Consider the following 13,516-nt stretch of genomic DNA (forward strand, 5'->3'; position numbering starts at 1 on the left):
CTCCTAATTGTGCTACTCGCTGTCTCAGGCTGCTGGAAATTCTTCAGCCATGACACATGGTCTGTGATTTACCCTGAGAGGACACCAGCACGAGCTTGTTACTGCACCATGATACTAAACAGTTTCATCTGCTCTAAGCTGCCTAGTTATTTCACACAACTTTTAATAAACACCAAAATTAATCAGAATATGTTTTCAACATATTTTCCAATATAAAATAACCTGATAACATCAGCAACACTTAATGTAGAAATCCAGGGTCTAACATGAATTAGGACATTAAAAATAATCTTTGAATGTAACATTTATTAAATGTCACTCATGGAGAAGTTCTTACTTTTGAGAAGAAGTTCTTGCATCTTTTTCCACCCGTATGAATCAAGTCATTACATGGTGAAACCCTATCAGATTTAATGATTTATTAGGTGAAGATGCTCTTTTAGTCCACTTTCTGTATGTATGTAAAACAGAATCATCTGTTAAAGCAATCATGATGCATAGCACCAGATTTCTTCTTCTGCAAGAGCTTACAGCCACATCATCACCATTTGCAGTCTGGCTAAATTTTTCATGCAGTGTAGGGTACGAGTGTTTTTCTAGTCTTATTTTAATAATCCATCATAATAATCTGTATTTCTCCTATTAAACAGTCTGTTACACAAGCCATGCTTTGATTACCCTGCTGGTTAAGGGTGAAGCTTTTCAATGGCTGGAGTAAACAGAGGTAAATGACAGGATGGTATTCAATCAGCTAGGGTCAGCCTCTCAGAAATACCATCACCTCTCATCATCATGTTCAAGTGTGTAGGGTCTGTTAGAGTATAAAGTGTCACATCATCATTATAGCATCGAGGAGACTGACATTTTGGTTAAAAATAGGTTAACAAAGATTGTAACTTTTACTTTAGATTGGGATTGAATGTAAATATTTTATCATATTATGTTATTATTATTTGCTAGTGATTTTATTTGAAATCTCCATGATGAAAAAAGTTTTACCAGGTAAAAAAAACTCAGCCATCAGCCTCAGCTGATCTGGGATGATGGTGTTACAAACAACAAGCCATAATGACAAATACATGTTACACCATAACAGCAACATAAGTGCTTAAAACTGTATCTGTCTGGAAAATGAAGTTGGGCTAACTGCTAACTATTCATAGTTATTCTTTGCTCTGTAGCAGTGCAATACTGACAACTGCCACTGGATTACTTTAATGCTGAAGCATCGTAACGAGAAACAGGAGAGGATGTGTGCATCATTATGGTATAACATTATAACTTTGGCCAAAATGGAGACATACAAACATGACAACAAAGTTACTAAGTAAAGAATAGTGCAAATGATGCTGTTCTGCATAGGCCTGAACGCCCTCGGTCAGATCATTGACAAGACTGGCTACGGATACCGACTACGGAACGGAGCAATCATCAGCCACCTCCTGTACATCGATGACATCAAGCTGTATGCCAAGAGTAAATGAGAGTCACTGATCCACACCACCAGGATCTACAGCAATGACACTGGAATGTCGTTCGGACTGGAGAAGTGTAGTTGGATGATAACGAGAGAGGGAAGGTAGTCAGAACTGAGGGATCGAACTACCAGAAGGCAACTTTGCTGACATAGAGGACAGCTGCAAGTACCTGGGGATCCCACAGACAAAATGGGAACCATGAAGAGGCCGCTAGAAAAGCTGCAACCACCAAGTACCTGCAGAGGGTCAGGCAAGTCCTGAGGAGTCAGCTGAACGGTAAGAACAAGATCCGGGCTATCAACACCTACACCCTGCCCATGATCAGGTACCCTGCTGGGATAATAAGCTGGCCAAAGCAGGAGATAGAAGCCACTGACATCAAGACCAGGAAGCTCCTGACCATGCATGGAGGGTTTCACCCCAGGTCCAGCACCCTGGAGATAACGCTTATACAATTATATAATTATAATCAGAGACATACAAATGTATGTCTCTGATTAATTTCCACTGTCATACATAATAAGGGTTATCAAAATAAACTGTACCACAATACCCCACAAATACAACCCATGCGGCACTCGAGTGGTCGCCTCCAGAATCCCTCCAAGCCCTCTTGTGTAAACTGCAGCTTCTGTGATTACTGAATAAAGCGATTTACCCATTTAGATCCCAAAATGAAGTTCTCTGCACTTCCAATGTTTCTGTAAAACTACCTTTCATCCCCACTTTCCATTGTTGTCCATAGCATAAAGTTCATTCACTTCCATAAACTCCGTCTGTATACTGGAGGATTACTCATGTTAAAACAAAGTTTTTCTTACTCAGTCTCACCAAGTGCTTGACCCGAGAGGGATGTTTGATTATGGGGTCTTTACCTCACAACATAAAGCTTCCTGAGGCGACTGTTGTTGTGATTTGGTGTTATATAAATAAAATTTTACTGAACTACATGGAACACTGCATCTATTATAACAGCATGGCTTCATATTACAATAGTGTAAGTGCTAAAATTGCCTGGCTGCAATGCAGATCTTTCACTAATTAAAGACAGCTGGCACAATGTGAAACAAGATAAACTAAAAAAAGGAAAATAAGAGAAGATGCTTCACAGCAGTAAACATATCCTGATGCCAGTGGGACGTGTTGCTGCCATCATGGTACATTTCCTCACTTTAAACTCTGATTTTATTCAGTTTTGAATAAATGGCTTTATGAGAATTGCTAATCACTGCATTCTGTTTTACACACCTTCCCAACGCTTTCAGGAATAGGACCGTACATCTTATTTAAACCAAAACAAACACAAACACACAAAACAAGGATCTTTATTTAAGCCACAATGAAGTCATAGGACAGAGGTTTCTCTGCTTGGTCGTTTCCATGTCTGCAGTTGGATTTTTTCCGTGTGCTAGTTTCTCTGTATCTGTGAAACTACAAATTCCTGCACAAGCACAAGGTGTCATCTAAATCTTCTAAATACGCCTGCCACAATCGCCTTTAGAATGATTTTACATCGAGCGTTCTCTAGTATGCGACCACGATCCAGGACAGCCTCGGTCAATCAGTGAGCGAGTCAGACTAGAGACAGTAAATTATGAAGATAAAACTGTATAAAAATAAACCACAGAGCAGAGGCTACACTCAAATAAGAAACGTTTGACGTACACGTGTGCTGTTGTGCCGGCCAATAATAAATTAACCATACATATAAAGGAATTTCACCTCTTTGACTTGCCTTTACTCACATCTTTAGTCCCTCTTAGGAATGACAATGAAATGATGTACCGGAAAATCAGATTAGGAACATACTGTTGGAAAAAGCAATAACATGAGAAACAAAATACATAACAGACATTTGTGTTTCTAAAACATAAAAAAATGTTCAAATGACATAACAACATGTTGGTCAGTGAAACCTGATCATCATAGCCCTCACAAGTCCAACACTGAACTCAGTGAACGCAAACATGGACATTTACAGACAGCTCAGTGGTTACAAATGTTACATTACAGCATGTGCAACAAGGTCACAACGCTACTGCTGAGCTCTGGGTTAGTGTCAGACCGTGGGGCCATCCGCCTGCTTTTAGTGCACATATCCAGTTCATCACAAAGATTCAAATAATATACAGACAAAAATAAAAGTGCTATAGTGATAAAGCAAAATTAAAACATCAAAAGCAACATTCAGTTATGAAGGCATTCGGGAATCCTTAGTAGATGACATTTCATTTTGAAAGTTTGTTGTGTCCTGTGAGCCAAACTGCGAGCAACACAATCAGCAACACACTGAAGCCGCTGCTGCTTCTAGACCATTAGAGTGAGACGGACCTGCTAGTTTGAATTTATTCTAAGATGCAGATCTTCCTTCTGTCTAAGAGCTGTTTGGTTTTTTCCCCCTCAAACCAGACGGAGATCTCTCCCTGTTAAAGAGGCTCTTCCTTCTTACCATTGCTGCTGCTGACTGTTGGGGTTCTCCCTCTAGTACTGTAGGGTCTTTACGTTTTTCTTTCTTTTTAGTATCAACTCTTTAACCAGTCGACACACGTTGGAAGCTCAGCAAAACAAAAGACAAATTAAGATGATACAATGTTCACCAAATGTGCTGACAACAGGGTTAATGGTGCATTCTCACTGGATGAACAAGCTGCTTTATGTTTATTTATGACAGAAAAATCCTTGCCGTGACTTCTAAAGTTAAATATTTGTAGGCAGGTGGACGTGCATGGACCTGTCCTTGAGAATTATCGGAATACTAGCGAGAATCTCACATTAATGTGTGTAATGCTTTTTAATGCTATCAATCATTCTGCAGCTGTTTCATCAGATGGCAGGATGACTCTGCTGCTCACAGCTTGAATGCACAGCAAGTGCTCTTGAAAAACCAGCCGTCGATATCTGTGGTTTATGGTTTATTGTGTGTGTGTGTTAGCGCACTGAAGGCTGGACTGAAGAAGACCAAAAAGACTGCAGTGAATGACAGCTGAAAGGTTTCGTTACCTGGATAACGACGCCCCCTACTGTACTGAGAGTGTATGTGCATGTGTGTGTGTGTCAGAACGCTATCGGGGATGGAGGAAGGCTCAGGATCAGGATGAACAGGTGGGTGTTTGAGGGCAGGCAGCTGGGTCAAATGGTGATGTAGTGCTGTCGCAGTTTGGCCACCAGGAACTCGTGGGTTAAATTGTGTCGTGTGATTATTCCCACAATCTAAAAAAAAAGACAAGAGTTTAGTGAGGCACAACATAACACAACAACTCTGTACCTGTGGCTTCCTCACACTTGTACTAGAGGCATGGAAGCCCAGATCACTTACCTCTCCGACAGCATTAACCACGGGCAAGTGTCGCAGGCCCATAGTCCTGAAGAGGTTAAACACCTGGGAGATGCGGGCACTGGGTGAAACAGTGTAGGGACACGGGTTCATGTAGGGGGTGACATCCTGGGTAAACAGAAAGGAGCGCCTGTTAATGAATCAGAATCTTCTGCTTGATTATCTTCTGTCTCAGTCGGGTAAATCGAACGTACCACTATCATGCGAGGGCTGAGCAGGGTGAGGTCGAGGTCGTGGATGTCAGGGTAGCGTGGGTAATCTTCAGTCATCTCTGCATATGACAACCTAGGCTGATTGGTGCTCTGCATCAGAGGGTACAGAGGAACTGCTTGTATAAGAAAAAGTCATGTGATTTATTATGTACATGTATATCTACACATGTGTGCCAATGACTGACCGACTGGTTCTCAGCGTAGCACACCCCTCGTATGAGCAGGTTGACCAACTGGGAGCGAAGGATGAGACCGTGAAAGGTTAGCGGCCTGAAGCGCTCCTCCATGGTCCACTCCTCACTGGGAGACTGGTCTGGGTACAGGTTAGGGTAGGGAGCATGCCTGCAGCCCAGAAATCAGACGAGTGCCAGATTTATTTGCACTTATTATGCACCACAAAGAAAACACAGACAGAATGAAAGGCAGTGTTACAAATACCTGTAGTCACTATGTGCACCTACAGCATCAGGAGTAAATTCAAAAACTTGTGGTACATTTTTAAAGTTCAACTCTTTATACTACAGCATTCGACATCAGCTTCTCCAGTCATTTGTCATCTGTCTGGAGCAGAGGTGGGAACTCCAGGACCTGACGGCCGGTGTCCTGCAGGTTTTAGATCTCACCCTGGGTCAACACACCTGAATCAAATGATGAGTTCAGTACCAGGCCTCTGGAGAACTTCAGGACTTGTTGAGGAGGTCATTTAGCCATTTGAATCAGCTGACACATCTAAAAACCTGCAGGACAGCGGCCCCTGGAGTTCCCACCCCTGCTCCTGACCTCTGCTTCTGGGTCCCCTTGTTTATACTGCCTCCTCTTGCTCTAAAGAATTATTTCAGACCAACTTCAAAAACACTGACACTGATGACAAGAGCTAACTGACTTTATTCTTGTACAAAGTGGAAGTTAGTGCTTTTATTCTGCAGATGCACAATGAGAAAACTTTGTTCTGAGTACAAATTCAACACAGGAGTATCATTATTATTGTTGACCTAACTCACAAAAACCTGGCCTCAGATCAGAGGAACAACGCCTCTGCTACCTGTGTTGTACACAAAGGTAATATTAGGCCAGAGCCCATCAGAGCATAGCTTTCTGTCATTTCTGTAAACATTACAGAAATGTAAAAATAATCTGTTGCTGGATTGTAATCAAATCTGTAACATTCAAACTTCTCTGAATTTTAAATCTTTCCCCTCAAGGTGTGGCTGTAGCTGTAGCTCATCTCCTAATTGGGAGGTGGTTTGATTCCCTGGCTGCACCAGTCTGCATGACAAATGCATACCTTGGGCAAGATGCTAACCATGACCAACTCCAGTATAAATATTTGTGTTTTCGGTCCATTTACCAAATACAAAATCTTAAATAATTAGGTCCATTTTATCCAGGTTTCAGCTTTCAAGCCCCTCGTCTGTGGATCTCCCTGTTTTTATTTGGGACACAGACACTGTCTGTACTTTTAAGATTAGGCTAAAAACTTTCCTTTTTCATAAAACACATAGTTAGGGCTGGATCAGGTGACCCTGAACTCTGTTACTGCTATGCTACACCAGGCCGAGTGCTTCAGTCAACTGTCTAATTACTTTTGGGTCTCTGAAACTATAAATGTCTATAATTATTAACAGTTACTGCCGTATTGTTATCAGACATCCTGAGTTAGAGCTTGATGTCTGCACTTTAATCACAGCTTGACTGTTTGATTTAAAATCCACTAAGATCAGATTTAGAGGTAAAACCTCAGAGACTGTCGGGATGTGTTTATCTGGCCTACCTCCTCTCTAACATCTGCTGCAGCAGGTCCTCTCCCTCCTCTGAAGGTTCGACTGCAGCACTTTGCTCATCGCAAACATTCCTCAGCTCGCTCGATGGGTACGACTTCATGGACTGGCAGCGCCGTCGCTGTTCGCCCGCACGTGACACAACACTGGATTTCTACATGCAACAGTCAAGAGTTAGAATAAAACACAGCCTTCAAAAACCACAACAATGATGTCATCCAAATATAAAGAAATAAACATGAAATTCTTAAATAATTATCTGCACATAAACATATTGTATTTATGTGTCCCTGGAGACATAACTACAAGCTCTGTAACTGATTTTAGTTTGTTTTTTATGCTTTATTTAGCTCAGTAACATTTCCTGCTGCCTGTAGTTTTTGTTAAACAATACTTCAACACAGACCATCGAAATGATTGAACCAGTGACAGAAAACTCGATCATCACAGTCTGTCCTGTTAGGAAGCACAAACCGTATGAATCATTTGATCTGCTTTGGTGAAAATCACAAGTGACAACAAGCGCACTGCAGACACACTCAGGCTGCACATACATATGTGGAGACCACCGGTGGCTCCCCGTTCTCTTCATGTTCACACTTTCATTTGCACCCAAGCAGATGAAACTGATGCATGTTGGTTTCTGCTTCCTTACAGACTGATACCCATAAAGTTTACACTGTGAGGATCAGGGGCTCCAAAACACTTTGGAGATCAATTTGCATGATTGACACGGCAAAATAGAGCTAACCAAATCAATCATAGTTTCTAATATCGTTTAATTCTTAAACTTGGAAGGGAAACAAATCCACATTCTTTTCAGAATTATACAAATTACTGACTGCTGTAAAAATCTGAATGCTCTTTGTTAAATTGATGATATTGCTGTATCAAAACTGTGCTATGGGACGAGCAACGAGGAATAAGAAAACACTAAGAAAAGAGCAGAAGCAACCTGAAGGCCATTGCTGGAGGGGCTACAGCGTCACTAAAGAAATGTTTCAAAGTCACTGCTGCCCGCTGCCTCTGGTCAGGGGTGCCTTTTAATCACCTCCATTTGGACGTGAAGTTTGAGCTTTGAGATCTGTAAAAGAGCAGGACATACCTTGAAGTGGATATTGTTGCTGATCAGGATGTTGCCCTTCATGAAATCCCTCTCATTCTGACGGTTTTCGGTAACTACGGGGAAGGCATGGTAGACCGTGGTGCGCAGAATGCTGACTAGAGACTGGACTCGGGTGTGGGGGTACACGTAAGTCAAGTTGGTCTCCATTATATCACTGGCTGTCAGCCTTAAAGAAATGAGGGACAAAGAAAGCCTGAGTCCACAGGAAGAACGGCCATGCACGAATCACAGTTTGGGTTTTTAAACCTCACCCTCACACTGCAGGCTTACTTTGGGGTTCCTGGAATTTGTAAAGGCAGAAAACAAGACCGAGCCTCTCATGCTGACTAATGCTGAGACTGACTGCTTTTAAGATTGGGATTAAAATTGTGTATTTTTGATGAAGTGCATCCAGGAAGCTTTGGCTGTGCTTCAGCCTTACACCAAAATGGACATTTTTCACCTCCTACGTACAGTAACACATAATAACAACGTTTTCTTGAAGTATTTGCAAAAATCTCAAGCATCTAAACAGTTTGAGGCATGGATTCACAGATGAAAGCCAACTTTGTCCATGAAGCTGGTTCCAGCCTTTCCTAAAAATCCTCTGACAGATCAGCTCTGCAATATAAAGTCATAAACCACCTCCTTTTTCCAATTTCCACCTTAACCCTTCAGCTACCCCACCGTGGTGGAGGGGTGTGTGTGCTCCAGTGATCCTAGGGACTATGTTGTCAGGAGGCTCTTGTTTTGGCCCATGGTAGGGTCTTCCAAGGCAAACTGGTCCTGGGTGAGGAGCCAGAGAAAGAGTGATTCAACTGACCCCATACTGACAAAAGAACAATGGACCTTTGTACCCTCCCGAGGACAGCCGTACTGGGGCCACACCGCCGAGTCAGGCCTGGGGAAGGGAGCTTGATGGAGAGTGCCTAGTGGCCGGGCTTTAGCCCATGGGGTTTAGCCAGACTCAGCCTGTTTAGACTGAGTCTGGCTAGACTCTCTGCATCGAATCATACCTGTTATTAATCTCTGTCTCTCTTCCACAGCATGTCTTTATCCTGTCTTCCTTCTCTCACCCCAACCGGTCGCAGCAGATGGCCCCGCCCCTCCCTGAGCCTGGTTCTGCCGGAGGTTTCTTCCTGTTAAAAGGGAGTTTTTCCTTCCCACTGTCGCCAAAGTGCTTGCTCAGGTCATATGATTGTTGGGTTTTTCTCTGTATTTATTATTGTGCGATCTACTGTACAATATAAGGCGCCTTGAGGCGACTTTTGCTGTGATTTGGCGCTATATAAATAAAATTGAATTGAATTGAATTGTTTCTCTGCTGTAGGCCCACCACCCGCAGGAGGCGCCATAAGGGTCCGAGCATTGTGTCGGGGTCTCAGGGTGTGTTACCCCCATCTGCACCCCCTAATCTCTTTGCAGTGACAGTGCAAGAGTGTTCAGCTGTTGCTAACTGACCACACCTAGTCAGCTGTGGATAAAGGCATACCTGAGGCAGGCTTTCAGGGAGGATCACTAGTCTTTTCTTTGGTGGTACCAGCTATTTCAGTCAACTTGCCATGTAATTTTAGAAAAAAAACTCTTCTCGTTGAAATTCTGGTGTTCATCTCCACATTTATGTTGCGGCTTTGAGCCGGGTCATAACATGGTGTTTTTCACAAGTCAGGAGAGAGGAAGATTAACAGATGGATTGGTGCTGCAGCTGCGGTACCGTTTCGTCTTGGTAAAGAGAGAGCAAAGCATAAAAGTGAAGCTTTTCTGGTCGATTTACATCCCTACCCTCACTTGTGGTCACTAGCTCTGGGTAGCGATCGAAAGAATGAGATTGTGGTTCCCCCAGATGAGCTGGAGGAGGTGGAGGTCTGGGCATTCTTGCTTAGGGTGCTAGCTCCACAATCCAAACTCAGATGAGCATTGGATAGAACGATGAAGTATCAGACCCGTGCTTTGTGTAAAAACAAACAGATACTTGAGGTTGGCAGCTGAATTGATCTGGAGAGAACTGCTCTGGGCAAAGGAGGGACACCAACGCCTACTGACAATGCTGACAACACAATTCATCCACATGGACCAACTCTTCTTTTTTTATTGCCAACAGCAATTCTTACCTGTCCATCTCTGTTTTTTTTTTGTTTTTTGCCTGTCCCGTTTGGATCTTTAGCCATCAGAATTGTTGTCTGAAGGCCAAAAAAGACGCCAAGCGGATTTACTTTACCAAGTGGATCATCATGGCCTTGCCATATTGGTCCATTTGATTGACCTTTATTATAATTATGTATTTATTTTATTTTATTTTCAGTTGTTACATAGGGGACAGACATGACTGGGGGATAGGACAGGGAGAAAGAATGAAAGAAAGAGACAGAGAGAAAGAAAAATAGAGGGTAGAAGAGATGGTGAGAAAGGGGGGAAGAAGAAGAAAAAAAGAAAAGCAAACAAGCAAACAAAAAAGAAAAAAACCCACCTGGATCACCTGTCAAGAGAAGAAAAAAAACAAGAGAAAACAAACAAAAAAGAGCAACATAATAAATACAACACCATCACAATAAACTAGACTGTAGATAACAGTAGATAACAGTAGATACTAAATATTACATGTTATTGTGCAGCGCGCAAGATCGACAGCGCACAGTGTGCTTTGAGGTAGCAGCCAAGAAAGGTGTAGTTTGGGTCTGTGAACACACGTGTGCACACCTGTGTGGAACAGCACGCTCACGCTTGTATTCAAAAGGTTTCTCCATGCAACGATCTGCTAGAGGGTGTGGGGAGCCATAGCCCCGTCCTCCAGGGCATGAAGCAGGTATGGAGGAGATCCAGGCCCCAGACATCCAGAGGCCCCAGAGTACGAGGGCCCAAGGAGGACCACCAAAGGGGCAACCGTGCCACCCTCCTGGGAAGAGCTGAGGAGAGCCCCAGATGAGGGGTCACCCAGCAGCCACGGTGCAGAGGCCAGAGGGGGCTGCAGTGACGTGCCCGCGGCCTCTGCTGGCAGCCAGCTGTGCCAGAGGGGACCGAGTCCCAGGCCCAGACACTTAAGGGCGTCACACCTCCCAGAAGGGGCCCAGCCGGGCCAAGGGGCCAGGCCCCACCAAGCAACCACCAGGAGTCAGCCGGTACATACATGAGCGCCCAGCCCCAGACACCAAGAACCACCAACGCACCGACATCTGAGGACATCAGGCACCGGCAGGAAGTGTGGTGAGGGGAGATAGGCCTCCATATCTTGGAGAGCCTGAGATGTTCCCAGAGAGGTGGAGTCTAAGACCCGACCTGACATATAGACAGACACAGACGCACACAGACACAAACGTGCATTACCTGTCCATCTCTACCTCAGTCTCCCACTCGAGCAGAGGCACTCCTCTCAGCTGGATGTGTATATCATAGATGCCCTTGTTGAAGAAATCACCAGTCCACTTGGCAACCTGACAGTCAACACGAAACAATTTGCAGGTGAACTCATGTCACAGAGGCGAACAGTGGAAAGTGCAGAAACACATGGTTATGTACCATTAGCGTAATCATGATGGGCAGCCCGTATGTGATTTCATTAGTGGATTCAATGAGGATGACAGTGAGGCTGATGGTCATTCGGACCACACCTCCAAGGAAGGCAGCAGCTCCAATGAGAGCAAAGGTTCCTGAGTAGATGTCCATTCCCAGTTTCCTAACAGAGGACAGACTCATTAAGGACCAGTATAACCACTATATGAGAATTTGACAACTCAAAGTGTTACAACCCAGTTTGCTTTGACATGTTAAAGGTTGGTAATGCCTGTTCTTTTTGTTCAGTCTTTTTTATCATGTAAGCTGCAGGTGGCAGCTTGTTGGAGACTGGATGCACCACCTTTTAATTGGTACCCATCCAGACCAGTTTGGCTCCACCTTCTTCCTGACTCCCAGACAGATTGTGCCGTGTTTATGAATAAAGAAATGTCTGAATCTAGAAGAGTTAGATGAGCAGCTTTGTATGTACTGTCAGTTCTCTACAAATAGCCCAGGTAAACATAGGGGTGGTAAACACATTTCTCCTGTTTCTGTTAGTGAATGATGTAAGAGTCCTGCATTTCTTTTGTTGATTTTTGGGGTAATTTACCTGAGAACAGTTTGAGTTTTAGCTGTACCCACCCTGACCTTTTCTACCTGTAAGTGGAAAATAAACCAAAATGTTTGGACTGCAAATTTTGCCGCAGCACTGGGAGAGAGGAACAGAGGAGTTACTTCTATGGTATTCCCTGGCTGTTCTAGGGTGGGGTGTAATATAAAGTGTAGGTAAAACGGTGAGGGTCATTAACTAACTGGAAGGTTGGCGGTTTGATATCTAAATATCAAACCTGTGCTCTCAGTTCAGCTCAACACGAGGCTGTGACAGCACAAAAAGCGAGAAAGAGCATTCTAATTAGTTCTTACACTTTGAGGACATTGGCAACCAGACGTCCAAAAGCTGCCCCACACAGCAGTGAGGGGACAAAAAGGCCACTGGGGACAGACACACCATATGTCCAACAGGCCAGCAGGAAGTATAAGAAGAAGAACACTGACAGAGTCACAGGGCTGAAGGTACCTGAGGGGGAGAGTTAGAAACAAGTATTAAATACGTTCGTTTTACTAAAGAGACAAGAGATTACGACACTGACTCATGGAAGGCTAAGCAACACTAAAGACAACACATATTTAATTCATTCAAAGTGTACATACACCACAAAATAAAACAGATTTTTTTCAAACTGCATTGTTGCGGTGCTGGAGAACGTAAAGACGTGGTCTGTAGGATTTAGGAAATATTAGTGGGCACATTTAACCAGCGACTGTATAAAGATCAAAACAAAATGAAGATTGATTCCAGTCTGATCTCAGAAGCCTCAGTTAGCAGAGTGAATGGAAAACTACAACTCCATATAATAGTTTGTTTATTGGTAGAAATGAACTTGATTTTTGAAAAATGGCCTCAAATGTCACTTCACTGTACGGGCTATGTGAGTAATGCATGGCATGAATCATGTGTGAACTCATCTAACCATCCTGATGGAAGAGCTGGTGGATGGCTGCCTCCTGTGGGTTGAAGAACAGTGTTGCCATGTCATTGTAGGTCTTGTTTGAGCAGAAGAACTGTCGAATGGTTGAGTTGATGTCCTCACTGCCAGCCAGCTAAAAAACACACCTCACAGGTTAACACGGTCATATAGTGAGGCTCTATTTTTCACAGGAGCTACAGTATCCAGAGTCGTACGTAGTGAGGAGGTAAAATTATTAACAAGATAATCGACCTCTGTTGGAGTAGCGTTCAGATAGCTGCTCTGCTCTATGTTGGTACAGGGCATTGAAGATGATAACAGTGGGTGGATTATATTCTTAAACTTAGTTACAGCGCTTTCAGAAAGACATCTACTTTGATAAAGTCTACTCTCCACTGCTGTGTAATCAATTATTGTAAATGTAAATGTTATCAGGAAATGATCAGACAGCAGAGGGTTTTCAGGAAACACTGTTACATGTTCAGTTTCTATGCCATATGTTAAAACAAGATCTAGAGTGTGATTAAAGTGGTGGGTGGGTTCTTTTACATTTTGAGAGAAGCCAATTGAGTCTAATAACAGATTAAATGC

At 43.3% G+C, this 13,516-nt stretch overlaps 1 protein-coding gene across 1 annotated transcript in view; it reads right to left on the reverse strand.

The window, feature by feature from the left end:
* Positions 1-2,787: 2,787 nt before the first annotated feature.
* The window catches only part of clcn6 (chloride channel 6), a 30,025-nt gene continuing 19,296 nt past the window's right edge, over positions 2,788-13,516 (reverse strand). Inside the window, exons 14-23 of the mRNA XM_031747258.2 lie at positions 12,929-13,058; positions 12,321-12,474; positions 11,421-11,577; positions 11,229-11,335; positions 7,908-8,094; positions 6,796-6,956; positions 5,210-5,366; positions 5,007-5,114; positions 4,795-4,920; positions 2,788-4,688 (exon numbers count right to left, since the gene is read on the reverse strand). Coding sequence (XP_031603118.1) covers positions 4,608-4,688; positions 4,795-4,920; positions 5,007-5,114; positions 5,210-5,366; positions 6,796-6,956; positions 7,908-8,094; positions 11,229-11,335; positions 11,421-11,577; positions 12,321-12,474; positions 12,929-13,058 — 1,368 coding nt within the window. The 3' untranslated portion in view covers positions 2,788-4,607. The remainder of the gene's footprint in view (positions 4,689-4,794; positions 4,921-5,006; positions 5,115-5,209; positions 5,367-6,795; positions 6,957-7,907; positions 8,095-11,228; positions 11,336-11,420; positions 11,578-12,320; positions 12,475-12,928; positions 13,059-13,516) is intronic.

This window comes from Oreochromis aureus, linkage group 20, assembly GCF_013358895.1.
Source record: "Oreochromis aureus strain Israel breed Guangdong linkage group 20, ZZ_aureus, whole genome shotgun sequence".
Taxonomy (NCBI): domain Eukaryota; kingdom Metazoa; phylum Chordata; class Actinopteri; order Cichliformes; family Cichlidae; genus Oreochromis; species Oreochromis aureus.